This window comes from Cuculus canorus, chromosome 5 (assembly GCF_017976375.1).
Source record: "Cuculus canorus isolate bCucCan1 chromosome 5, bCucCan1.pri, whole genome shotgun sequence".
Taxonomy (NCBI): domain Eukaryota; kingdom Metazoa; phylum Chordata; class Aves; order Cuculiformes; family Cuculidae; genus Cuculus; species Cuculus canorus.
The window spans coordinates 54,137,505-54,164,474 of NC_071405.1; the positions used below are offsets into that span (position 1 = coordinate 54,137,505).

General features: G+C 37.3%; 2 protein-coding genes across 9 annotated transcripts in view; one reads left to right on the forward strand and one right to left on the reverse strand.

The window, feature by feature from the left end:
- The first annotated feature begins 299 nt into the window (after positions 1 to 299).
- On the forward strand, positions 300 to 20,621 carry LOC104061907 (photoreceptor outer segment membrane glycoprotein 2). Of its 4 annotated transcripts, none has more exons than XM_054067220.1 (5): positions 338 to 501; positions 5,045 to 5,713; positions 9,312 to 9,558; positions 10,958 to 11,224; positions 20,484 to 20,621. In XM_054067220.1, the coding sequence occupies exons 2-4, from the start codon at positions 5,133 to 5,135 to the stop codon at positions 11,222 to 11,224; spliced, it is 1,095 nt and encodes a 364-aa protein (XP_053923195.1). In that variant the 5' UTR covers positions 338 to 501; positions 5,045 to 5,132; the 3' UTR covers positions 20,484 to 20,621. The 4 variants fall into 4 exon arrangements, with proteins under 4 accessions (XP_053923196.1, XP_053923195.1, XP_053923193.1 ...); XM_054067218.1 differs by lacking the exon at positions 20,484 to 20,621 and adding an exon at positions 15,191 to 17,272; XM_054067219.1 differs by lacking the exon at positions 20,484 to 20,621 and adding an exon at positions 16,418 to 17,272.
- The window catches only part of UBR1 (ubiquitin protein ligase E3 component n-recognin 1), a 63,848-nt gene continuing 57,404 nt past the window's right edge, over positions 20,527 to 26,970 (reverse strand). For all 5 annotated transcript variants that reach the window (XM_054067216.1, XM_054067214.1, XM_054067215.1 and 2 more), the window contains exons 41-47: positions 25,153 to 25,286; positions 24,603 to 24,711; positions 22,811 to 22,867; positions 22,258 to 22,335; positions 21,431 to 21,601; positions 21,139 to 21,240; positions 20,527 to 20,668 (exon numbers count right to left, since the gene is read on the reverse strand). In XM_054067216.1, coding sequence (XP_053923191.1) covers positions 20,527 to 20,668; positions 21,139 to 21,240; positions 21,431 to 21,601; positions 22,258 to 22,335; positions 22,811 to 22,867; positions 24,603 to 24,711; positions 25,153 to 25,286 — 793 coding nt within the window. The remainder of the gene's footprint in view (positions 20,669 to 21,138; positions 21,241 to 21,430; positions 21,602 to 22,257; positions 22,336 to 22,810; positions 22,868 to 24,602; positions 24,712 to 25,152; positions 25,287 to 26,970) is intronic.

Consider the following 26,970-nt stretch of genomic DNA (forward strand, 5'->3'; position numbering starts at 1 on the left):
CTTGCCTAAGATAGATTTTCCTTTCCCACAGAAGCACAAATTTTCACTATTCTCATTGTATTCTCTCTTGGGCCCATTTTTATTGTTAAGAAGTAATGAAGACATTAGCAGGTACTGAAGAACAGTCTCTGTCGCTTACTAGCCCAAGCCTCTGGTGGTGAAAAGTAAAAGAAGTTACTATAAATCCATTTTGTTGGTGAGATCTCAGTTCACACGCAGTTAATTGGCCTGTTTTGTGGGATTTAACCTGGTGACATAAGAACTTGGAAATAAATCTCTTAGGTACGATTAGAGATGAAAGAGAGATTAGCACGGGCAGGAGAGTTGAAGTCTTTTTTTTTTTTTTCCATCTCCACTGGTGAGTCAGTGTAAAGGCAGAAGATCACACAGACATCAAGAAATCAGCACTTCAATCTTCCTCAGGATGCCTGATCCAGGTATTTTCTTCCCTGTGTTCAGCAAGTTACCAGTATCGAGATCCTGTTCAGTCCTCTGAAGCAGGTTAGTGGTTTGGGTTTTTTTTACAATAAGTCTCACGTAGGAATGTATGTTTAGCTAAAATAGCAGATTTCTGTGAAATTGGTAAGGTAAGATTTGTTTGTTGATGACAAAATTGCAAGCCAAGTTTCTTTGGACAATTTGCATCTGAGAAGTAATTGTTATAAACAAATAAATAGCTGTGCTATATCTTATTCTATGTAGTTACGCAAATTTTATAGCAAAGGAAAGGGTAGGTGGCAAAATCTTGGAAGCAAAAAGCTGCCATATGCTGATGGAAGCTGTGTTTGAAGCGAGTTAGACAAGGGAAGCCTGAGAATAGTATTGGTAGCGTGAAAGATTTCCATGTTTGTCTGGCTTCTTCTGTTGAAAGAAACATTTCTCCCTTCACAGAATAAAATCCAGCTTTCTCTCCCATAGCTGGGGAAAAAAATGTCTGTGTGTATATGCTTCGTATCTCTGGAGTGGCTCATGTGCAACAGTGAGGTGTGTTTCCAAGAATTTTGATAGAGGTGTTAGTTCCACTGAACTCCTGGGAGCATTTGTGGGTTTACAGTAGCCCACCCAAGTGTGACTTTGAGAAGAATAGATAAGGATTACAGAGCAAGACAATGACACTTACAACTGCAGGTCAGTTTTTTCAGCTGGAAGAACTTTTTTCAGGGATGCTCAAAAAGTGCTACTCCGTGGCTGTATGCATGTGACAATACATCTTATGCCAATAAATATATTCAATACTTCATTGAACAGTTAGGGAAAGAATGATCGTATGGTGTAGTTACAAAATTCATTACGATGGAAAGAAAATCTTCTCATTGTTAAAAAAAAATCAGTGAACTGTTATCATAGGAAAAAATAATCTCAAGAGAATTATCCGTGCAGAAGCTGGGAACACATGAACAGAATAGGTAAATTGTTCTTCCGTCCCAGACTTGACACATTCAAGGTTTCAGAGCATGCACAGTTGTCACAGAGATCATTTGTGCAATCACAGGTATATCAGTGACGGTCAGGGTCAGTCAACAAGTGGACACAGCACTGCAATAACCAGTCACTCACCTCTGCTTTCCTCTGGCAGTATGGCTCAAATGAAACAGCAGATCTTACACCACTGGAGGACTGTGGCATTGGTATCTCGGTTAGATGGGTGTGAACATTCCATGAAATCTGGTCTTCTAACAGTACTACATTTGCACCAAGGAAGCTGGAAATACCATATGAGAATTACTGGAGGCAAGGACTTACTAGGAGAGTAGCGCTAGCACATAACTTTTCACTTTTTTATCTTTAGGCATCTGAAGATTGGGGAGGGAGCTATATCAAAATAGCTACATGAGGTTGAATGTTTCCCTGCTTATGGAATTCATCTTCAAACTTCTTTATGGGTAGAATATGACAGCAAATCTCAAATTTACATCTTCCAAAATAAAAAATGCCTCTCAAGTAGATGAATTTTAAGTAAAGGTAGAACCATTTGCAACTTGTTCAAACGTTAAAGCAAAAGATGTTTGGAAAGTAGGGTGTTGTCAGTGACACCACCACTATACGTGTGCCTGACAATTTGGAGGCATTTTGCAAAATACATACAGGTATTTCATAGAAATGAACAGTGAGTGATGCATTCAGATACACTGGACATTAAACATGAACTGCGCATCAGCAGCTAGGAAATTTCACAACAGATTCTCTCTATTGTGAGCTCTGAGACTTGAGTATCAGGGGCAAATAAAGCTATTTGCAGCAGCCATCTACAGCTATTTCCGTTCAAGTCATGAACTGCTTAACTGGCGAAGCAATCAAAGATACTGTCTCCAGGCTTAGCAGACAAGCTGTCAGCTGAATTCATACAGAAGCTTAATTCTGTGCCGGCAGAGCATGATCCCTTTAAATGAGCTCTGAAGGATGTCGTAAAAGAATGGCCTAAAGAAAGTGTTGTCATTTTATAAATTACTCTTCTCTGAGCTCGTTTGTACAGACGTATCTATCAATAGTCAATAAGATCATCACAATACAATCACAATCAATATTCAACCATAACTGATAATCAGTCTTAACAATCATTAAAACTGGGACCCTGTTTTTAAGGTCAGAAAGCTTCTGGCCTCAACACTTTTGGAAATAAGACAGATAAGGAAAAATACTGTGCATTTTGCACACTGTTCTGTGTATTGTTCAAAAGATATACAGAGATGAGTAGTTTTGAGGGGAATTAGTTTCTTCTATAAAAGGAGGAGAAAATAAATGCAATGCAAATGAAATAGGTCTCACAGGCATTAAAATGGTTTAATATTAAAATGCATGAAGATATCTAACCATATCCTGATATGAATGGAACAACATATTCCTTGTCAAAATAGAATTGATTCGTTCTGACATATACAGATAAAGGTACTGGATAGCATTGCCTTTCTAAATCACACTCTACAACAATCTGCTTATCTAAAGTTAAGCTTCATGGCAGTGGTGGATCCTTTAGTGAAGAGGTGTAGCCCTACGTCTGTACAGCTTGTCTGCAGGTGGTTTTCATGCTGTTTTATTAAGATGAAATTAGGCAGTAAAGTCCACTAGCTTAGAAAATGCTATACAAGAATAATTATGCTTATACTTCTCTTTCCACATATTTACAGGATTGCATTTTACTGTTTATAGATGTCATTATATTAGTGGAATTGTATGACTAGAATCATATAAAAACAACACTGTGCCCAGAGCAGGTTTTCTGGGGAGGAAAGAGAGAACAACTCCATAAATCCTGCATATGGTGAAGAAAGGGAATCGCAAAGCATCAGAAGCACTGAAGAAGCGTAAAGCTTCATGGTTTGATCCTGAGGTAGTGCAGCATAGTTCTGCATCTGCATCACATACGCCAAAAACATTGTCTCCAGCTTTTACCAGATCTTGGATGTTATTAGCTGCTTTCTAGTGAAAAGGAGAAACTGTTAGCAGCAATGCAGAGAAGCAAGGTTAAGAGTGCTGGGAAAGATGGTATCTTTTTCTTCACTAATAGTTGGGAAAAAGACGACAGATCTTGAAACACAGAAGTCAGAGAAGCTATCAACCTTGAAATATCAGATTTGAAACTTGGCAGGGGGGCAATTCTCTCTGAATATAATCTATGCCCATCATTGTGATCTTTGGAGAGAAAAATAAGAGTCTGTAGATCATGTGGGAAAGTTATTAAAGGACCATTAATAGCATAATAGTAGGTGTATCAAACACAAGATAATAAAATACACAAGATGTAAATTACTAAACACACGAGTGGTTTCCTGACATTTTTCAAATGGTTCCCTTTCAAAAAATTATTGTGGCATCCCTTGGGCTGCAGAGTCTTCTTTGCTTGGGAGAGCGGAAGCAGTTCCAATGGTTGGTGAAGAAGTCAAGGTTATTGCAGAAAGTGCAACCAAGAATTAAGTGTAGGATTCTGCCTGGAGTATGGGGGACTTGGAAAGAAAACCAGTCTGCAGTGGAAAGGTTGGAATAAGATGCAATTGTCACAGTTCTTGGACCAAAGATAAAGAACAAGAAACTTTAGGTGCAGGAGCAGAGGTTAAGACAGAAACAGTGATTCCCTAAAGATTAAATAGGCCTCATTTAATACATCATGCTAATCCAACCACTTCTTTTTAATAAGAACTTTCAGAAAGAAAGGAAGACCAGGCAGGCAGAGAAAGAAATAGAGCATCTTAAAATGCTGTGTTTTTTCTTAGTTGTAGAAAAAATCATAGTGCTTTTATGCCAGATCAAGAGGAAAAAAAGTGGTACAGGGTGGTTTCTTCACCAGTAATATATTTGGGTGACAGCATTTAAAAGTTAATAAAATTTTGATAGCATTTTCTAGAAAACTAGTACAGTTATTGATAGTTTAACTATTCATTGAACATTCTGTGTCTGTGGATAATCACAGTCAGTTCCCCCTGCAGTTTTTGCCAGAGTGATCATATCTTAGTAGTATGATTACAGAAATAAAACTGGGTTTTGTGAGTAAAATCATGTTTTACTGCACATAATCCATGAAATGACTAAAAATACTCACAGGATGTTGTGTTTCTAGAGCTATTTTCACAATTTTTTCCATATGGAAGAAAAAGCTTACGTGATTATGTTGTATGCATCTGCTTGTTTGCCCTGCTCGTTCAACTTTTGAATGCAAATCTGACTGTAACACAGTAGTTATTAATTCCTAGAATCATCAAGAAAATACAAGCAACAAATAGAAGGGAAAGGCACCATGAGTCTCCAGGAGGGAAAGAGAGAATAGCTCACTTCTAGACGTAAGAAAGCATACACAGAAAGTTACTCGACAAAAATCCATAGGAAGCCAGGGTGCTTTGGTTCTACTGTTCACCTGTTTTTAATTGCTCTAGTTGTTTCTTAGATTATTTCTTTTTAAATAAATTACTCCCGTTACATGAAATTGAAGCAATAAGTTTTGCTGGGCACTCCCTTGGCGGGACTCAGAGCGCAGGAGGCTGTACAGGAAGTTTTCTGTAGTCTCTATAAATACCTAGTCAAACAGACAGTAATCTCTCTCTCTCTTCTTCAGATTTCTACCACATGCCTTGGATACATGCTCCTAATCAGCTTTCAAGCTTTTCTTGACCTACGCTGCTTTTCCTAATGCTCATCTGACCATGGCTGTCCTCAAAGTAAAATTCACCAAAACTAAGAGGGACAAATTGGCTCAGATCTTGTGGATCCTCAACTGGGTTTCTGTAGTGAGTGGGATCATTCTCTTCAGTCTTGGCCTCTTTCTGAAAATAGAGATCAAGAAACGCAATGAAGTGATGGCAAAGGGGGATGTCAACTCTGTCCCCAACATGCTGATCTCTGTAGGGGTCATAGCATGTATCATCAACTTTCTGGGTGGCAAAATCTGCTATGACTGCTCAGATGCTAACAAGTTCTCTCGATGGAAACTAGTTATGCTCCCGTACATCGTATGTACCTTCTGTTTTACCTTCTGCATCCTGGTGGGTGCTCTGATGTGCTATACCATGAGGAACGAGCTGGAAGAGTCTCTGTATCTGGGCCTGAGGGATGCTATTAAGTTCTATAAGGACACTGACATACCCGGGCGATGTTTCTTAAAGAAAACAGTGGATATGTTACAAATTGGATTCCAATGCTGTGGAAACAATGGCTTTAGAGACTGGTTTGAAATTCAGTGGGTATCTGCTCGTTATCTGAATATGGCTTCCAAGGAAGTTCTGGAGTAAGTATATACTCGTCATAAAAAAAAAATTCTAGGAGAAAAACTCATTCAAGAAAGCAAAGTAGATGCTAGTTGTAACTGGACCTTTGTCTCCCTTTGTCTCTTAATCGAAAGAACGTAGAATGGCTACATTACTCACAAAATATGCTAACATGAACAATCAAAAGTTGCCTTTCTGTAACTTTTTAGAGATGCTAAGCAAAGCAAAAGTGTATCTTTGCTTTTTTAATGTGGTGGATTAGCTACTTCAAAATATCAAGTCTAGTGAGCTGATAATGGAAAGAAAAAAGGATTATGCTATCAATACATTGTGCAATAAAACCTAATCACAAAGATTTTTTTCTTCAAGATATTAGACTTTGTCAACCTAGGTTCAAACCTATATGTTCACATGTGAGAAGCTGCCAACACCACGTATACTGCAGAAAAAAGAAAGAGAAAAATCCTTGAAATTTTTGTTGGTGGTGCTTCACGTGATGTAGCAATTGTGAAAATATATGCTCAAGAAAAAAAGAGTGTGGTGATTCTTACACATGATAGAAAAGGTAACAATAACAAAATTAAAAAGTTGACAATCCAATACATAATCATTTTTCTAAAGTTGAAAAGAAAAGCCTTCACTGAATGGAGCAAAGTAGCTCCTGGGAAACACAAACACAAAAAGCTTGACTGGTATTTGTCAAACGTTCTTTTTTGTTGAACTCAATAATCAGTGACAATAAAGCCAGAGGAAGAAAGGCCAAAGATCTTATTTTCACAGAATTTGCAGCTTGAAACTGCCACCATAGCAAAGCATATATACAGAGCTGCAAACATACTAGAGGACAGGAGCTAGGAGAATACAGACAAGAGGGCGTAAAGCAGTTGGCTGTCTAAAGAAAGCAAAACTTTAGATCAAGCATTCTTGAGAAAGAACTTTGAAAGCAACAGTGACACAAAGCAGACTGATCTAAAATGTGTTTTAAATTCTGTTTCTACACTGAAAATGTCATGGCAACAAAGATGGTCCACAGGAAATTAAGAGCAGGATCTTATTGTGAAGGTAAAAGTAAAATATATTGCCTTTTCTTTCTGTGAGACACGTAGAAACAGTAATGTTTTACCCAGAGTCTTAGCTAAATTCCATTTTCTTTTCCGGAGTCACCTGTGTTCTGCCATTATTTTGAAAATATATAGTCAGCTAATTTTTGCCCCACATAGGCAGAAGATGCCAGTGAGATGTGTGTGAAGGAATTAATTACACTGCAGAATTTCTTTTACTGTACATATATTGGATAATTCCATCTGGATTGCTAAAATCCAAGTTGGTGCTGTGTAACTAAATTATACGATGATTTCCCAAAATCTGGTAGTGAAACATTGGATACAGAATTGTTGGAAGTGAAGTCCAGTTGGTTATATTCACGAAGGATGGCAAAGAAATCAAATATTTTCCTTGGTTTCAATTTGTACTGTATATCAATTAGTACTTTGCCTCTTAATCCACCAAGTAGGTGAGAACTGACATGCTGTCAACTCGCGTGTAACCTTCACAAAACTGAACTTTTCACCTTCTTTCATAATCCTCTTCCATCCTCTCTCATCTGTATCTCCACTGCCACAAGGTGACAAGACATGGAGAGAACCAATGGGAATGGTAGGAGAATGAAGCAGGTTATAGCGGTAAAATCCTACCATTGCTTTGGTTGGGAAAAAAAAATATCATCATTTTATAGTCTCAAAAGCAAGTTTAGTTTTACAATACCATAACAACTTTGAACTGCGATAACAAATAGTGAATGTCTCGCTCCCTCAGCTCTATTACTGAGGTCTTCCCTTCCAACAGTACCAAAATACATCATTCTCTAATTTGCCACTAGTAGAGGAAAGACATTGGCAGGGAGATGTAAACCAACTCTGGAAACTGCTGCTGTTGGCAGAAGAAAGAAGCTTTCTCTTTATAACGCATGGCAGGAAGAAAAAAATAATTAAATCGGTGCTTGGGAGCAAAAGAATAGCTTATGACCTGGTTTAAAAGACCATATATTTTAACCATTTTGATGCTGTATATTTGGGTCACGCCACTGAAATATACAGGGCATTGCACTGGCCCAGGTAAAATCTCCCCACGCACAACGTGCTGGCCTTCCTCTCCTCCCACATTTGAGCCTTCTGCTTTGTACCTCTCTGGCTCCCTTCCGTCTTTTCCCCCAGTGAATGGATTTGCCTATGCCCGTTACACCACTTGCACATTTAAGTCAGTGGATTATATGGATTCTTTTTCATTGGTTTTGTTCTGTTGCCATTACCAGGAACATGACAGTCACAAAGTAAAAAGCCAGACTTTAAAATGGAGAAGAATTCATGCCTAACCCTCTCCTAGATGGGAAATGGCAGAAGAACTTCCTGACTTATGTGGAAAGATCTTTGAGGAAGGTTTTTGTTAATGTAAAACAAAACACTCCACTGCCACCACCTCTAAAGAAAAAAAAAAAAATAAAGGAAAACAGAAAAGGAGGTTGTATTTAGCAGGCCCACAGCAATAAAATTATAAAATTAAGGCAATTATTCTGCCAGCGCAGCACAGTCACAAATACTGAGCTTCCTAGTCCTAAAATGCTGGAAAAACACCGGACTACAGAGTTTCTGCTTCTTCTGTTCACCTGATGAGCTTCTTGTGGTGACTTGTTTCCCTTTTTAGATCATGTGTAGTGGAACAGTAAAATGTGATTTGTAATTGTTAATAAACGAGGACATGTTTTGGAAAATATTAAGAATTCTACTATTAGTAAATGCTGAAAGCTGGATATCTAAGAGAAAGTTGTCTTTCATGCATTGTGGCTCCCTAACAAGGGCTGAAGGGCTTCACTAAAACAGGCAAACAGGCTCTGGTTCTCACCTCTGGGGCTGTCTCAGGAACTAAGCCATGAGCAATGGGCATGAAAAAGAGATATATGCTTAGAGGCTACTCCCTCAAAACATGAGAGCATCTCTCAGCATCTTATATCCTCTCCCATCAATAAATAAAAAATTCAAAATTTTGAAAACTATAGTTAAAAGAAGTAGAAACTTCCTCGTGAGTTGGATAATCCAACTCAAACCAGCCCTTGCATGTGGACACAATGATGAAACACCAGCAGACAACTGTCAGTGGTTCCTGTGGTATGCAATCTACTCTTGTATTAGGTTCTCTCTTCAGGAATGCTTGTGTTGGAAATCAATCCAGAGTAGTGAAACACAAGATTCCTAGGGCCATAACCTCCATTAGAGTTCCACTAAGATAAATAAGTTCAGAAATTGTCTTTAGTACTTTCAGCACAAAGATACCCAAAAGGGTAACATCTCCATGAACACTGAATTCACATCCTGCACGCACAGTACCAAGAACCACGTGAGATACTGTGCCGATACCACACTTACAGAAATACAGCAAATGAAAAACTTAGTTTTCCTGCAGTAAGCAACTTTTCCAGTTGGTAATACATCCCCATTTTCCTTCAGTTGCAGTGGAGAGGCCTGCATTGCAGTTAACTTGCATTATACCCTTTTATAAAACTCACAGACACTGCCTGCTGCTAATGGCAGATTTATAATGCCCAAATTTTCTGTCTTGTTGCAGCCGTCTAAAGAGCAATGTTGATGGAAAGTTCTTGGTGGATGGAGTACCCTTCAGCTGCTGCAACCCCAGCTCCCCACGGCCCTGTATTCAGTACCAGCTGACAAACAACAGTGCTCACTACAACTATGATTTCCTGACAGAGGAGCTCAATATCTGGGTGAAGGGGTGCAGAGAGGCTCTGCTGGATTACTACACAGCTATTATGCGATCCATTGGTGTTGCAGCATTGCTTATTTGGTTATTTGAGGTAAGAGGCATAAAAATGGTCTGTGTCAGATTAATCAGAGACTTCCTGCTCTCTAGGACAGGAAACAACTTTGCTGGAACCTACGAGAAGTGCCTCAGTCTCCACCATTAAGTCCACAAGCACTTCAAGAAGGACTTGCTTTAGTACACACAACTTTTGCAAAGTCCCCAGAGCAGAAGCAAATCTCATAGAAGATGAGAACCATTATATTGTTTTGTATATTTGCAGAGACTATGGCATGTTCCCTTCCCCAAGGCGTTTGGAATCAGATACAGGATGATAAGTGTGGGGACACAACTACAAGGATATTAGGGGAAAAGGTACAAGGTTTGTTTTAAATCAGTTTTAACAAGGAATATGCAAAATCTGAGCAGGTCTTCGGCTGAATACATTCATTTTATTTATAGTAAAATTTGAGCATAAGGGTTAATATTTCAAAGTTTCATGTAGGTAGTACTTGCAAACACAGCATTCCTTCTCAGATATAGATTAGACTGCTTATCATGCAAGCACATATGCCTGCAAAGGTGCAGTGTTTCTGCTGGCACCCGTAAAGAAGGTTGTCCAGATGTTGTCCTCTGTAGGCAAGGACCCACTCAGTGGCGCAGCCATAAGTATATGAGTTTCTCTTCTTTGCAATAAGTTTTTTTTCCCGGTTTTTGCTCTAGGGCATAAATATTAGCAGTATAATTAAAATAGTTCACAGTAGTGAACTACACAAGCAGTGCTAGATGGGATGGTGGTGCCAGGAACAAAAGGCTTTTGGCAACACATGAAAAAGGTGCGATCCTGCTCTCTGTGCTCCCTTAAATGCTGGCAAGCGGGGCACGCTGATGTCAACTCCAACAGAACTACGAAAGTAGGGCTTTTTCCTAAACTTATACTTCAGCCTCTACTATCAGCCATCGTTATTAATTTGAATGCACTGGCATGTAGGACACATGGCTTACATATGAATTATTAAATTCCTTGGAGGAAATACCAATTTAATCAAGGTCAGTGGGAAAAGTTTACAGAAATGAATAGACTACAATTTCTCTTTTTTTTCTCCCAGAGGCTGATGGTTCCATTAATTGATCATCCATTTCACAGCAATCAGTTGTAGACTCTGAGGCTGCAGTGTTCCCCAGTAATTCTAGGTATTTCTATGCTAATAATGTGCAAGCAGGAATGCACCCTGAAGAATGGAGAGCGACTCAATCAATCTCTCTGGTATTTTTCACTCAAAGAAAAATGTAATTAATTGGGAGAGTGGTTAAATATATTGCTGGGATAAAGAATTTGCCTGCTTTACTCAATACCAATCATTAGGCCTGTAAACACACAGGACAGAAAGCTGATTTAGTGGTGGGATTGAGACAATCATTTAAACAGTTTAACTATTAACTGTTTCTTACAGGTCTCTGTACTTATTGGTGTCCGGTACCTACAAACAGCAATGAAGAATGTCCTTCTGCTAGGAGATCTGGAGGGTGAATCAGATGGTTGGTTACTGGAAAACAGCTTTGTAGAAACTGCCAAATACAACATCAATATCATTAAGAACCTCGGCAAAGCCAACCAGATCTCCACCGTCTCAGGCATGAACGACCCCAATATTGACGTTCAAAACACAAACTGTGGGAAACCCAGTGTTACAACAAAATCTATCCCAGCAGCTAGCTAGGTAAGTCTTCAAAGTCTTCATCACAAGGGTAGCTCTGACATATTACAGTCTTATAGTTACCAGATTTTTCACTGCGAGGTGGGGGAAGTAAAACTAGGAGAATTACTATGGTAATTGAACAAGCCATAGACCGGTGACAGCTCCAAAAAATAGTGATATTTCTTCACTGGATGTATTTTCTTTACTAATTCTTGTGAAATGCCCAATTTTCGGCACAGCACAAAACAATCTTTAGGAATTTTCCTACTGTCTCTGCCTTGCTTACATACTTCTATCATGGCCTAAATGCATCAGAATAAACATTATACATGAGAAAATGTTCCACATAGGGTGGATCTACATCTACTAACGCACAGATAAGTCTACTATGTACCAAATTTGGTCATTACTGTCATTACATCTATAGAAAACCCAGCAGCAGGGAATATCCCAAAAGAAATTACTATGCTAGATAAAAAGATTCTTCAAAATAATGCAAAAACTGTGAAATGTAAGCTCTGTTAAAATAGTCCCAGTTGAGTCCCAGTTGGGGAAGGGGAAATTGTAGCCCAAATACACATACACTGCAGCCCTTCTTGAAAGATCCTACTAGCTAGGTGAAATGGAGTTGAAGGCAATGAAAGCTAGCATCACACATTTCACTTTTTTTCCCTAAAACAATCTGAAGTGTCTCTTCAGTTTTTCCCCTCATGGTTTAAAGAAAGCCAGCTGCCATGCATCTCCTGAAAGTCAATGGGAACTGCTAAAAGTTCTCTATTCAAGAAAACAAATTGACAGCTGATGCTGGGATATTAGAATTCCAAGTAGCATGTGATAGCACAGGTTTAAAACAAACAAATGCTTCCCATAAAACAAACATCGATGATTCTAGATGCTAAAAAGCTAATTTTTAAAGAATCTATGTAAATCCAGGGGCTGGAATATAAGGCATCGTTTTGAAACAATGAAGACAAAGACAGACTGACAGCTCCCCCACCATGTTCCTAGCTCTGAGCCTAGGAACTTTGTTAATGCATGGAGTGAAACCGTTCTATATCCAAGGCACTTATAGTTACAGGATGTCCTATGACTGTAACACAGCATTAACAGTTGCAAGCAGGGCAAAAATACAGATACAGAGTAGACAACAAAACACCAAACAAAATATTTTACTTATTACTGTTGTAAATAATACATTGTCTGAATATAACTTTGGACAGGTTGTGCATTCTTTGTATATAATCAAGTAAAAGATGTTATCGCTTTGTACAAATGTAACAGTAAAAAAATCCTTTACCTGTCCAATGTTTTCTCCCATGACACTAGAATAATCAAGACTTATATCAAAATACTATGCTGTAAATAAAGTGATATAAAAATCTATCCTATGATCATAGCAGGCTAAATGCATTATTGTAATTTCAAAGGCAATTGCTTCACTGCTTAAAATTTTATGTCTATACTTAAGTATGATAAAAATAAAACTGGACAGATGGGGAAAAGAGGGTTGTCTGTCTGCAGCAGCAGATGGTTTGCCAAAGGCATGTGAGAAGCAAGACCATTAGAAAATAGTTCTTTCCCTGAACTCCTAGCCTCCGAACTGCCAAGAAAAAGCAGTTTGGGATCTTGGTACGACTGAGAGGGTATTTGTATCAGTGCTTTAACAAATGTCAGTGGACTTTCTGCCCCTCCATAAATTTACATAGTACTTTAAATGAATTCATGCTTATGATATCCAAAACACAACGAGCTTCAAATTTTAATTTGTATAAAAAACTGCTTCTCTCTTTGCTTGTTGACTCCCTGACAACATAATTGGGTACCCCCTAATCCATGCTACAAGACACAACTGATGATCATTCCTTATTTATTCCCTCTAAGCCATTTCTGATTTTACAACCTTTTCCAAGTTAGAAGAAGCTGCCTCTTAATCTTTCCTTCTACAGAAGTTGTTTCACAACTTCAATAATTTTCTAACTCTCCCCTATTTAGTATTTTTAAACAAAGAGCACTACGTGTGCAGAGTTGAAAACATCATGAACTAAAAATGTTTCCCTTTTCTTTTGCTAAGAATACCTGTCACTGCTTGCTGTTTTGACTGGTTTTGAGCATTGAGAAAACGTTTCAAGAACTATCCATTAAAACGCTAAGAAAAATCATTGATAAAAATATAAAGCCATATTGTGAGATGTCAGTTTTTGCCTAGGTCCATTAATTTGCATGTAGCACAACTAAATCTTGTTATTATCCAGACACTAAGTTTCATAACGGCCTACTGTAAGCACTCAAAATTGGCTTTTTAACTGAACAACCATGTATTGTTGGCAGAATTTGCCACTTTGTAATTCACCTCCTCAACTCACTTCTGAAAATGTTGAACAGGAAAAAATATGCAGATTTCTGTAGAATTCAGTTTTTAAGCTTCTTCCATTTTGAAAATACACCATTTAATATTTTATTTTGTCGCTAAACTGGTTCTTCCTTTTTATGTCATGACAGCTTCTTTTAGGAGTTCACTGGAGGACACTATTCAAAGGGTTTTTATTCAACATTATACTGACTGGCTCAACATCCTCACTACGCTCACTGATTCCTTAAAACAATTAGATCAGATTTGTAAGCTGAAACTTCCCTTTGCACTGCATTTACCTATGTGTCTGCTTCTATTCTTGATTTCAATTACTTTGTCAAGTATGGAAATTAAGCTTAACTGGTACATAAGTTCTTAAACTATTTTTGAGAACCAAAAATACGATTACTGCATCGCAGTCTGTTGTGGTGGTGGTGTTGCAGAGCACAACAGTGTCCTGAGCCTTATCAGCAGCACTAAAATTAGCTCATACATACTGGAAAAGAATGAACGTGAAAAATTTTACTACCTTGAGAGATCAAGGATAAAGAGAGTTATGTACTACAAATTAGACTTTGCAATAGAATATGAGTTTTAAAAATGTAACTTTCTTTTTTTCATATGAGTACTCAAAGTGCTACACATGTCAGTCAACAGCAATCACTTCCTCAAAACAATTTCAGTTTATCTGCATTTGGAAAACCAGTCTTCAGTTGCTCAGTAACCAGAAGGTCTAAGAAAATCAGAAATACCTGAGAGAAGAAAAACCCGAATTGTATCTACAGGAGATTTGTTTCATTAGGAAAAAATTGAATCAAGAGGAAAAAGAAAATGCAAATTTTAAAAAATGCAAAATAAACATAAAAGAGGAATGGTTCAGCTTGATGAAAAAGGTTATAAAACAGGAAATAAGACTATAAATTTTTTTTTTAAAAAAAAAAGGTCGGGGGGAGAAAGAAGGAAAGCTTACTCTGTATTTTAGAAAGTATTTCCTCACGGCAAAACACATTTAACTGTAGAAGCAGATGAAACCTGACATCCTGCATCATTTAAAAAGAAAAAATATCTCTAGGTAATCTATTCAGCTTGCAGAACTATAACAGATGCGATTTTATTCTTTTGGTAACTCTCTGGTGGAGGTCCCTGTATGATGCGTTTGTCAAGAATAGATTTGGAAGGAAGAGCTAACTAAAAGGATCATCCAGCCTGAGCATCTCTGTAGAGACACAGATATTTCATGCAGTAGTTACTGTAGCACATTAACATAAAGAGCAGGTGTAACCATCTGGCTATTTTTCCTGGCCCCCACACAACTCATTTGCAAAGAGACCACATTTTACCATAAAAGATTAGTTAATATTTGGCAAGTTAACCTTTGTCTATCAGTGAGCTGCCAAAACCTGCAATAGGGGCCAGCAGTGGGATCACCGAGTATCAGCACACCTTTCACAGGGAAGCGCCCTTGTCTTGACTGTTACCAGTAATTACTTAGTCATTAGACTGATCATTTCTATTCTGTACAGGCATTCAGAGTCCCCACTGATCCAGATGGGTTACAAAAAGATGACAGCTCATTTCACAGTAATCAGACTAAATTTTACTTGACTAAACAAATGCTTTCTTCTTGGCATTATTAGTTTCCTCGGACACTCAAAGGGCATCCTACAGATCCCGCTTCCATTACAGCACCTGGCACAATAGTTTGTGTTTCCCGGACTATTTAAGATTACAGCCATGGGACCAAGAAAACAAACTGAAGTATCAGCACAGACCCCATCTTTAATTCTCCGTAATTTAGAAAGACAAAGATGGCATTAGCGAGCCAAGCCTTTAAGCCAGAGCATCTGCTCAGATACAGAAATAAATACGATTTGGGGGACACCTCTTATCCTACTTGTTATCACTGCTTAATCCACTCAGAATTAATAACAATACATTTGTACAATAGCAACTTCCAGAGTATAGAACTCACCTATGCATAAAACTATCTTCGTGAAGTTCGTCACTAAAAATAACTGAAATATTTCAATGTTCACTTTCTGGTGCAGGCATCATGACAGTTCCTGTAGAAACTGCAATTACAACGCTCTTCCTTTAAAGCTTTCTGATTACCACCGAAAACACTTGCTCTATACATTCAATATAAAAAAACAATAACGATCATATTAAGAAATATACAAATACAGCACATTTAGAGTTTTCATATTCAAGAAACAAACACAGCACATTTCCCCAGAAGCTAGAAACCTCCCTTCGGCAAAGCTGTTTTTTTTTAATGGCACGTACAATCAAACTGCTCTTTACAACACAAGATTTATTATATTTAAAGTCTTACAAATCATTTGCTACATGTAATTTCGATCAGTCTCCCACTATGGGAATGTTTGAGGCTTTGCACGCAGCATTCTGGAGTTTAGCAAACACCCATAAGGGCGTGAAGCTCACAGAACACAAGGGAAGTCCTTATTTATGAGGAGACTATCACTTACATGGATCTTATACTGCTCCTGTATATCAAGTAACTGAGGCAGACTGCCTGGAGTATGTAAATTGTATTTCTCAAGGAAGTCCCATGGAAGTCTGAGTTGGGAAAATAAATATTCCTAGATCATTTCCAGTATCATGAGACTGAGACACATTGGTTTTGCCACTTTTAGTAAATGTCAGCATGATGCTCGGAAAGAAAACTGAGATGAAAGAAGATTGGAGGCTTTTTATCATCTCGAGTAGATTATTCCTTAGGTTGTCATGGTCTGTTCAGGGTAACCTTCAGGCAGAAACTCTGGTACATGGGGATGACCTCTCTCCAGGCACTAGACCATATCCCAGTACTTGTACCCAAAGAGGCCAATATTACATTTCAGGCACTATTGAAGAGGAAGGAGACACAACATCCTGCAGTCTGCTGAAAAAGACTAACCACAGATCTTAACAAATACAGCGAGGACTTGAACTGACCATGAAATCCACAGTCCCCACTACCTGCTTCACAACAGTTTATTGAGGCTCACTAAAACACAAAGCCTAAAGTTAAGTCTGATGCATTCTAAGGTGTTCGACAAACTGTAATTAAACAGCACAAACTGTAGTCCTTTTTTTGACAGTGCTCTCATGAACAATAGTCACACAGAAATACAAAGAAAACTTGGGTCCAGTTTTAATGTTTCCTGTTCAACTTTGTACCTGATCTCGTCTTACCACTATATATAAAACGTATATAATACCTTTGCATTTCACCACACTCTCCTTCAACGCACATTTCCTTTACAAGTCTTCTCTTTCATGTACATTCAGTGTGTTTGAAAGTGTAAGTTTAGAGAAATGTAGCTAAAATTAGAAAAAAAATGGGTTTGAGAGACTTGTATAGAAGTGGATTTTCATTTTTATCCACTTGTTTTCTCTATCAAACCCCAAATTTAGCCAACTTGCAAAACAGAGGAAAACAAATAGAAGAAACTCTGCCACAGAAATAAAAAAATTATCTTTGATGATCTTGTCAAGTAATAGGTTGAAGAAACTAAGGAGCAAATTTAGATGTCACAGCATGAGTCTGACTAGATTACAATCGTAAATACTCAAGAATATTCTCTATGTAACAAAGTTGATTTCAACTATAAAGCAGTGCATATGATGGCCCAAATCCTCCTGTATATTGTTCTGTACATTTGTACATTGCACGGTGAGATTTTTCCTGCACAAGAAATGGGGCCGTGGCTTTTTCCCAGTTTTCTTTTTTCTCTCATGAATGGGCTTCTTGTTCCAATGTTCTTTAGAACATTTTTGCTGGTGGGCTTTTGTCTATTCGCCCTTACCTCATACTTTTTCAGGAAATGGTTCTTAAAATCTATTTTCTTTACTAAGAATGAGCATAGAAAGCAACACCATTAACATCCAAACTCTGTAAGCGTAATGGTGACCAAAGCTACGACAAAGCAGTGAGAAAGTGATGACAGCCAGCAGTCTGTAACATAAAAAGGGGCAGGAAGCAGTAGCTGTTTCTGGATAAGAGACTTCTTGGCTGTTTTCTTAGCTCTGTAATAAAACAATTCTTTTTTAAAAAAGTAAGCATTACACACCACATTAGGAGACCAACACCACAAACTTCCCCTTTGTAGAGGTGAAGTATCTGACAGACAGTACAGCCAATTCTTCTTGGAGAAGCCACAAAACCAGAATCACTGAACTGATCAGTTTAGAGACACCTAAATATTAAATTCTTTTACAAATAGAGATAGACACTGCAAGATTCTGCATCTGTAAAACAGCAGGACAACTTTCTAGTGGAATATTTCTTTCAATAAGAAAAAGTTTGCCGCCATTTCTAACTGGTAATGTGATGATACAGCCAACAGGGGTAACTGGTGTTGCTTACAAACCATTTACTAACTCTTCCCCTTTTCCATAATGACAGACGCTGCTATAGTGCACTTGTAAAATGAACCGTGAAGTGTCAAAGTGACTCCAAATAAAAACTGAATCATCTATGAGAAGTTACTTTATTTCCTTTTTTTAAATATACATATACAAGATATTTTATTTCAAAAGCACAAGAACATTATACAAGTTTCAAATTTACATTTTTGCAATTAAAGATACCAATATGTGCATTATCAAATAACTTCTTCGGTCAGCTTGGATGGAACAGAAACCAGTGGTGTAAGCATCTTGCGATCACTACATACAGAGTATACTCACAGTGAACAAAAATGCATAGTAATTTATGAAATGAAAGATGACCACACTAGTTAGTGAGTGATGTGGGAGCCCATTTGCTAAACTAGTATGTGCAAACTTACAGAAAGATGCATTTCGCCTCTCCCACTTCAGCAACAAAGATATTTCTAGAGCTTTAAACATGACCTCACCTGCTCAGACCAGTTCCTGTCCTTACAAACTACAGTTCAGACAGAAAACAAAATAAAGTGATCTCACTGCATTCTTTGTAACAGAATTTTTGTATTGATGAAGTGCAAAGTAACTGAATTTTTTTGATGAATGAATAGGTAAATATCAGAGGGAAACAGTAAGTGAACACAGTTTTGGTATCAACAAGGCATATATCTGCCAGTCTTAATCCAGTATTCTTGTTGGTAACAAGTGTTTTGATGACCTTAGAAATCAGTGAAGCAAGTTTTCATGACAACTGTTCTTCTAAATTCAGTATGTGTTTCAAATACACTTTAGAGAAGACTATCAGAACTAACCCTTGTCTTTAGAGAGTTTCATATACAGACTTAAAATCTGAAAGAATCAAAATAAGGAGAATGATCTGAATTCCAAGGAACAGAATACCTGAAAACTATACCAAAGCCAACTATTTATATCACCAGGGGAGGACTATAGCAAAAGTTATAAAAAAGTATTTCACATCAGAACAATATTTGAGTTCATTGGTATTCCATTTTTAGATCAGTTATGGTGCTCTAAAAATGGTCTCATATGTACTCTAAAAGGTTTAAAAGAAACTAGGAGAACAATTATATTAAAATCTAAATAATTATTTGTGATTCAACTGTCTCTCATATGATCAGTAGCAAAAAAACAAAACCAAAGAGAAATCATATAAAAACAACCTCAGACATTAATTTTAAAACCTCCCCTTGCAAATCTTATTAAAATGACGCAAAAGCAGCCAAATAGCAAAGGGGCAGTGAAATTTAGAGTACTTCCTAGGAAAGCATTTTACCCATCACATTACAAATTCTCTCATGTATATTACATCTGAAATTCTGAAAACAGAATAAAATTTAGATCTGAAGCACAGTCACATATCATTGAGAGAGAGTTCAATCACAATGTGCTATCAACTACCAAAGCGCAAAGGTACAGACTTAGCCACCTTTTCTTCCCTTTTCTGTTCTAACCCACACTGAAGCGCTGAACATGCCCCTCAAAACACCCAAGTTCATTTATGCAGGAAGGGCTCCAAATACTAGTGGACAGAGGATGAAGAGGGGAAAATTCCTCAAATATGGGCAAACAAACCCATTTCTGATTCTAAAAGTTGCTCGGCTTTTGGGCCTTAATTTTAGTCCAATGACAGCTTTGAAGGTCTTCTAGTTTACTGAAGCCTCTGGCTCTTGTATAACTCGCAAAGCTACACTACAATGCCATAACAGTATTTCATTTTGGTTGTCAGGAAAAATCTCAGAAGACAAACTGTAGAATCAGTAAAACTAACCACGACCCAGTCAAATGGCATAGCCTTAGACTTCTTAGGATATACAACATTAATAGAGGACAAATTCATTAGATAAAGTGCAGTTCTGGCAATGCAAAAAGCACAGACTTCAGTTTCTGATGCAGCAAGCAAGATGGTAATTCCCCAATGCACCTTTTATCCCACACCTATCCTTTAAAGAATTCATTAATGAAAACTCTTCATTAAAGCCCAGGATATAGCTGAATGCAGGCTTTGTCCGCACAACAGCGTTTACTGTACTGTTTGCTACAGACTATTAAAAGGCTTGGCACCACTTCCACTCCAGTACTATGCCACAGATCTTGACCTACTTAAAAGCTTCACTAAGTTTGGGGAAAGAATCCAGGAAGAAAGTAAACACAGGTTTTCCATAGCAACACCATTTAGGTATATTCTCAAGGCATGGAAGAGACAGAAATGTGGTACATGCCCTGAAGCACAGCATTTGGGAAGCTGTCCTTATCAAAACACGTGAAACAAATACGATCTCTCAAAAAATGGAAATATTACTGGACTTGAATGTTCAGTAATTTTTTTATATACATAAAATAATTATATCTATAATGCAGTTTCCCTTTTTTCTTTTTTCCATTGGTGGGGGGAAGTAAAACATATGATGTGAGATTCTGTTTCAATGTATTGGTAATATATCCAACCTAGAGAATCCATCAATTGTGTCTGAACACTCAAGAGTAGATTACTTACTGCCACCCTCCTTTCCTTTTCAGAAGCACTGCCAAAGGTAAGAGTTTTCACTAAAAATCAAGAGACTCAGAGGAGTTGCCAGTTGAATCCAAAGAAGATCTGATTCGTTTCTTGGCTCCTGGCTATCTCCTCTATAATGCAGTGTTGCTGCCATAGCAGATGGAGCTTCCGGTAACGTTCCCGACATAATTGCAAGGGATTGCCTCTTCTTCATGGAAGAAAAAAGGAGAATACTCAATAAGCGTATCAGAGTAGCAAATGACAAACTGTTCCATTAACAGCACTAACACTCTTAATACCCAGAAAGTATTAAATATTTGTATGAACACCAATTCCAGCAAGTCTACTGGGATGAAAAAAATTCTATATGCAACAAGCAATGACTGCCATTTCCAAGATGACATTTCAGCAATAGCAGTTGTTGCACACTTCTGAGAAAAGCATACTAAGTATTCTTGAGAAAAATAAGAAAGTTCAACAGTACGAAAAAAGTGTATTTTTCCTTTATGAATGGCCCATTCATGACTGGAAACTCCCACCAGGAATTTGAAACTAAACAAGTTCACCAGGCCAACATACACATTACAGAGCTGTACATGCCAGCAGGAAGAGTATGGTAATAAGAAAGAGAGACCCAAACAAAAGGTAAAAAGAAAATAAGTCAAACATTTAACTTACTTCAGACCCGGATCCGTTTCTCCGTATTCATCCAAGTAAGGAGCAGGATATAAGCAGCCCCTGGTTTTACCTTCAATGAGGACAACTTTGCACTCCCTGATTCTTAAGGGAAAAAAAAGCCACATTCAAAATACAACTCCCAGCAGCTTAACTTTTTGGTAAGCTGTATTTTAGGTCAAAGCAATGTTTTGTCATCTCAGACAAGAACCAAGTCCTTTGGCAATGTTGTGAATTTTGACCTTACTTATTTCCCTTTAGTCTTTAACGCACTGAATTCTGGCTAGCTACTTACTTGAGAAACATACAGACTCCAGCTCCACATTGAAGAGCATGAGAAGTACAGGCTCCCAACTCCTCCCCATTCACCAGCTCCTGACAGCAAGTATTCTGGGAACACAACATAGCCCCACAGAATAAACACAATACTGGATGTTTTTGTTCATCATCAGAAGACCGTGGACATCTAAAAGAAAAGTAACCAGGAATTAAAACTTCAAAAGAAATGTTAACTATGAATAATGTTTCTTAAAACGTTAACTATGAATAATAATTCCTAAAAAACAGCAACCAAAAAAAAAGACATCAACCCACAAACAAACGAAACCCTAGGACATATGTCATAACCATACTGACATACTTATCTCCTCTGGCTATGTTTTTACATTGCTTGAAATATTTTATCTGCAAATGTCTGCTTTGAACAGAAGGCTGGACTAGATCTGTTGAAGTCGATTCTAACCCGATTTATCCTATGAGTCACTCTTCCTGGCATAAAGCAGTGCCAACATTCTGGCCTTGTTTTGTCCAGTGCAAAAATAATTTTCAGGCTTACGGACAAACTAAATGCACATTGTACTGGTGAAAAATGACCAGCAGATTAAGCTATAATAATTATATAAGCTATTGTACACGTGTGACTTCACTAACTAAATCATGTGTGTTTTAAGATTTACAATGAACACATGCTGGTGTTGGCCAATACAACCATAACAGGGCCTTCACTTCTGCAAAGTAATTTCTGTACATATTTTTAACACCCGCTACAGTAACTGCAAGACTATAAAAGCGAATAAAAATGACAGAATACCTAGGAAGACAACTAAATGTGTCATGTGTTACCTGAACTGAGAGGCTTGGTTTAGAAGGCAGCTATAGTCTTCAGGAAGCTCTATTAAACTATTTCTTTTCCTAGGATACCTGTGTAAGTGAAAAAGAATAATACAGCTCACAGCAAAGAATGTAATAGATAGCCATAAATTACTGCTAAGCTTTCAGTCCTTTCTGCAAACTTCTGCAGTTCTAGAGCAACTCTTCAGTCCCAGAACTGAGAGGTTTCACATGGGAAATTCAGCATTTTCATGTTCCAGCAAAAGTGATGCAATTAAATTTCATATATAATCTACTTGTATGAGGACACTTCATATTTCAGTTAACTTTTGTTTTTTCGTACAGTTAGCCAGATAACTTGTCAAATAATGTTGTACATTCTCAATGAAAATCACTGCACAAGGAATAATAAACAACCACTTAAAGAAAAATGTACTTTTGGTAGTAGAGCAGGAAGAAGAAAAACACAAGCACTCCAACTTGCCCACAATAGCCACTTCATTCTTTCAAGAGTTTTAAGTTAAAAGCAGAAGAAAAAAAACAATAACAACAAAACCAAACTTACCTTATTGCAATGCTTTTCCCCTTCAAACAACTTAACACCACTGGGTCAGCACACCACCTATTTCAAACAAATGTTTGCAGATGACAGTGTCTGATAATAATATACATTCAGGATCACTAAACTAAACTACTAAGCAATAAGCAAACAAAAAGCAGAGACAAAGCTCCGACAGTTCTAGCTCAAACTGTACAAGGAGAAACATCTATTCTTTACAGTTTTGCTTCAGGAAAAGAATTTAAGTTTGTATACAAGAGAAGAACCTATGTGAAAAACTACACAACTATCAACATGCACGTGAAAACAGAGTTAACAGAGTTAAGAAGTACAAGCAGTCTTCAGGCATGTTCAGGTTCTCAAAGTGGGCTACAATACAGGGGTCCGTTTGGATTATACTTGCTGAAAGCCACAGTGTAGGAAAATACCATACACTCTACTATGAAAATAATTGTTGCTTTTATTTAACCATCACCCAATGGTTATTTTACAATGCTTTACTGCATGTTGTATGTTTGCTTAGAATGGCCACATGTGTATACTAAAAAAATGGCAGCTATTGGCACGATATTGGCACATTACTAAACAGAAGAACTGGTACAGCAAAGACATCTTTCAAGTTACTTCTACAAAAAGGAAAAGGGAGAGAGAACCGTAGCAGATGCTCAATGTAGTACACTTCATTTAACACATTTCTCAACAACCATTAAATTTAGTCTTCTGAAATAACATTCTTCCAAAAAACATATGGGAGCTTGCATGATGGTTTGACAACTGTTACTATTACATTAAACATGTAGCCTCCTTTCTGAAACCTCTGTTTTTGACTGGGAGCACTATGATGGATTTGTTAGCCCTGCCTTTAGTGATTACTTTCTAACGTCCACAAGCACCTACTCTCTGTGTTCTCTAAGAGCATGTCATTGAGCATACATGTTGGAACATATAAGACAAACTTTTTTAATAATTTGCTTGTGAAAATCCTATTAATTTACAAGTAAATATAAACCACAAATGCAATTAATTATAGCAAAACTGCATGTAGGGAATTGTTAGCTATGTGGACCGTTAGTTGGAGTCAACAGCTCAAAACATCCCTACATCGAAGGAATCCAGACAACAAAACAGAACAGAGGCAAAAAAAATCCAGAATTCTGTCAAGAACCAGGAATAAAAATTAACGTAACCAAGTGCTCAAGTGGTCACATTAAATACACGGAGACATTGTTCAGCACAATATAGCAGGATTATTCTCAGAGTTGAGGGAGAATGATGTCTATTTATTTTAACTTGTATTTTTGAATGGAGAATTTTACCAATCGTTTCTTTACTCTTAGATTGCATTGTGTGTAATACTCAAATTGTACCTTTTAACCATTAAGCTAACTTGGACATTTGTCTGTCTATATTGGAAATCCAGAGAAGAAATAGTATAAAGCCTCACCCTGCCAGATATATAGTTTTCCATATTTTCATGTTATACCCTGTATCATGAGCACTTTCGCTGCAGACAGATTAAAAGTAAGCCAATGAACAGTAAGTGGCATACCATGCAAGCAAAGGTTTATTATAACTTCTTTCAGCACTAGTCCCTTAAACTATAATTAAATAAAATATAAAATAGTTCAAGTTTTAAGTGCTTTAAGAAATTCAGTATACCTATCAAACCAATGTTTAGTCCCATACTTAGGACTCTAGTATGAATTTGAGCTCAATCATTTATCAAGAAATTTGATTCAGAAATTCCCATACAGCCACCACAACAGAAATATGTGGCCTGTCCAGTCCCAGTTAGTACCTTTGAAGCAGTGGATTTACTGTGTCCCAATATTCCTGGAAAAGCAGGAATAAATTGGTAGGTAAAGAGAGATAACTACAAAGTGCCTTGAATTGCCCTTCTTCAGAAACTGCAAAAGAAAAAGAAAACATGAGTAACTTAAAGTGCTTTAGCACTGCTGAATAATTCACTCAAAACTAGGAATCTCCTGATCCCTTTTCCATTGTATAATATGCTTCTAACAGCTTCAGCAAGCTCCTAGCTAGTACAATTTGATGTAATTCCACTGACTTAATCAGAGCTGTAATACAATAATAATAAAATACACTCACCACCAATATATCATTGGTAATTCACACATTTGCAACTCCTTTCCATGCAATGAAGGCGAAGACAATCCAGCTTCTCATGCCTGCCCCATGCTATACAAATTAGTACTTCCTTTTCTTTCTAAGCCTTACATTAATGCACTAAGTGTTTTTAAGTTACTGTGAACATTTAAAAATTCCATTCTTCCAAAAAAACAGTAAACAAAGTCAATAAATACATAGATCTGCTTTCTCATATTTACCTTGTAGTAGTTCCTCAGGTGGAGAGACTCCCAGCAAATAATGAAAAAATAAAGCAGCACAGCGGAGGTAAGGCATGATGCCTTTTTTAACACGATCCCACATGTGCCAGCCTGGAATATCCTGACTAAAGCAACTGTAATACACAAATGAGAAATAGCAGTAGTGATTCACAGTGCAAATCCTTCTGGCACTTTCACATTTTGGCTAGCATTGATAGGATGGCAGCTGTGTAGAAGCAACACTGGTGTATCCCAAACCCCGTGAAACTCGGCCACCAGCACCTGACTTATGACTTGCCCTTTACCCAAGAAATGAGTACTAAGCTTATGCAGAACACTTACATTAAGCATTCAAATTATCTTAACTTATATTTTTCAGAATTATAAAAACCAAATAGCCAATACACAGATGATGTCCATCTGTAGGTTCCTCAAGGTAACCTGATTTAAACTGTACATACAGCACCACACGTAGAGCAATTAGCTCGTTTTTTATTACTGAAAGCCAGCAATTTTTTTTAGATGGTTAGAGGTTGTCATCCAGCTGGTGTTTTGAATGCAATTCCACAACAAGGAACAAACCAAACAAATACTCTTTGGGAACAACAAAACCAAGAGAATTAAAAAATTAATACCTCATACTTCATTATAGAACTCAAAACAGTAACACTCATTGTTTAAAATAAAGCTACGGTAATCTCCTTTTTTGACCAAAAAAAAAAAAGGTGCGATGCTAATTTCAGTAACTATTCTTGTAGTTTGAGTGATATGAATATTTAGTCTACATTTCATAGTAAATTTAACTAACTTACAATGTTCCTGCTTTCTAAAATCTTTTAACTTGATTAAATCCACATTTATACGAGGATGATGTTTACAGAAATGTTGACTAGGACTTGTTGAGGAACAAGCACTAAAGCTGTATTGTAACATCACAGACCACTGAGAAATTATTATGGTGATTTTGCTGTTTAAACCCAGGCGCGTCAGAACTAGGAGACAACAATGCAGACAGAAATTAAAACACAAAACACTAAACACTTCAGAGCTGGGTTTCCTAAACTTTGGCATTTAATTGTGTACCAAAGCATCGTAGTACAGTGACCCGATTTTCCAAGATGCACAGCACCTATAACTCTAATCTCATGCCTCAGAAAAACTACTCATATTATTTAAATATCAAATTTTAAATACTTGGAAATCTAGACTTAAAACTTTTAGACAAGTGGGCAGTATTTTCAATTCCTGAGAAACATATCTTAGCAACTAGCTTTGGTGAAGATAAATCAAAGCCCTAATTTGCAAAAGAAGCATCCATATTTTCTGGCTTATTTCACACACAGATACTGAACTACTAAAGAGTCTGTAGCTATACCTATCAAAAAGTCTGAAAAGATGGGCACTAACTCTCAAACAAAGAAGGAACTGTGTTTAGCTTTACAATTCTCCTCCTCTTATAATTTCCTTCTTTCCAGTTTCCATCTATAATTGAGATATCTGAAAAAAAAACCAAAACCCAAAAAAACGAATCCAGGCAAAGAAAAAAATAACTCCTATAGTCAGTGGCTGTGTTTCACTCCACAATGGATACAGGCATTTTTCCATCCTTTCATCATTTACTCTGTTGTCCCTAAAAAGTAGTTATTTTAAATAAAATGTTCCTTTTACCCACTTCCCTATTTTCCATATCCACAAGGATGGGAAGAAAGCACAAGGCATTGTGCTAAATCCCCATGCAAAATTTTGTTTTCCCATTTTCTGTGTTATTCAGGTCAATCCCTATAGCTTGTCATCTTTCTAGGAACAGGCAATGCTCTA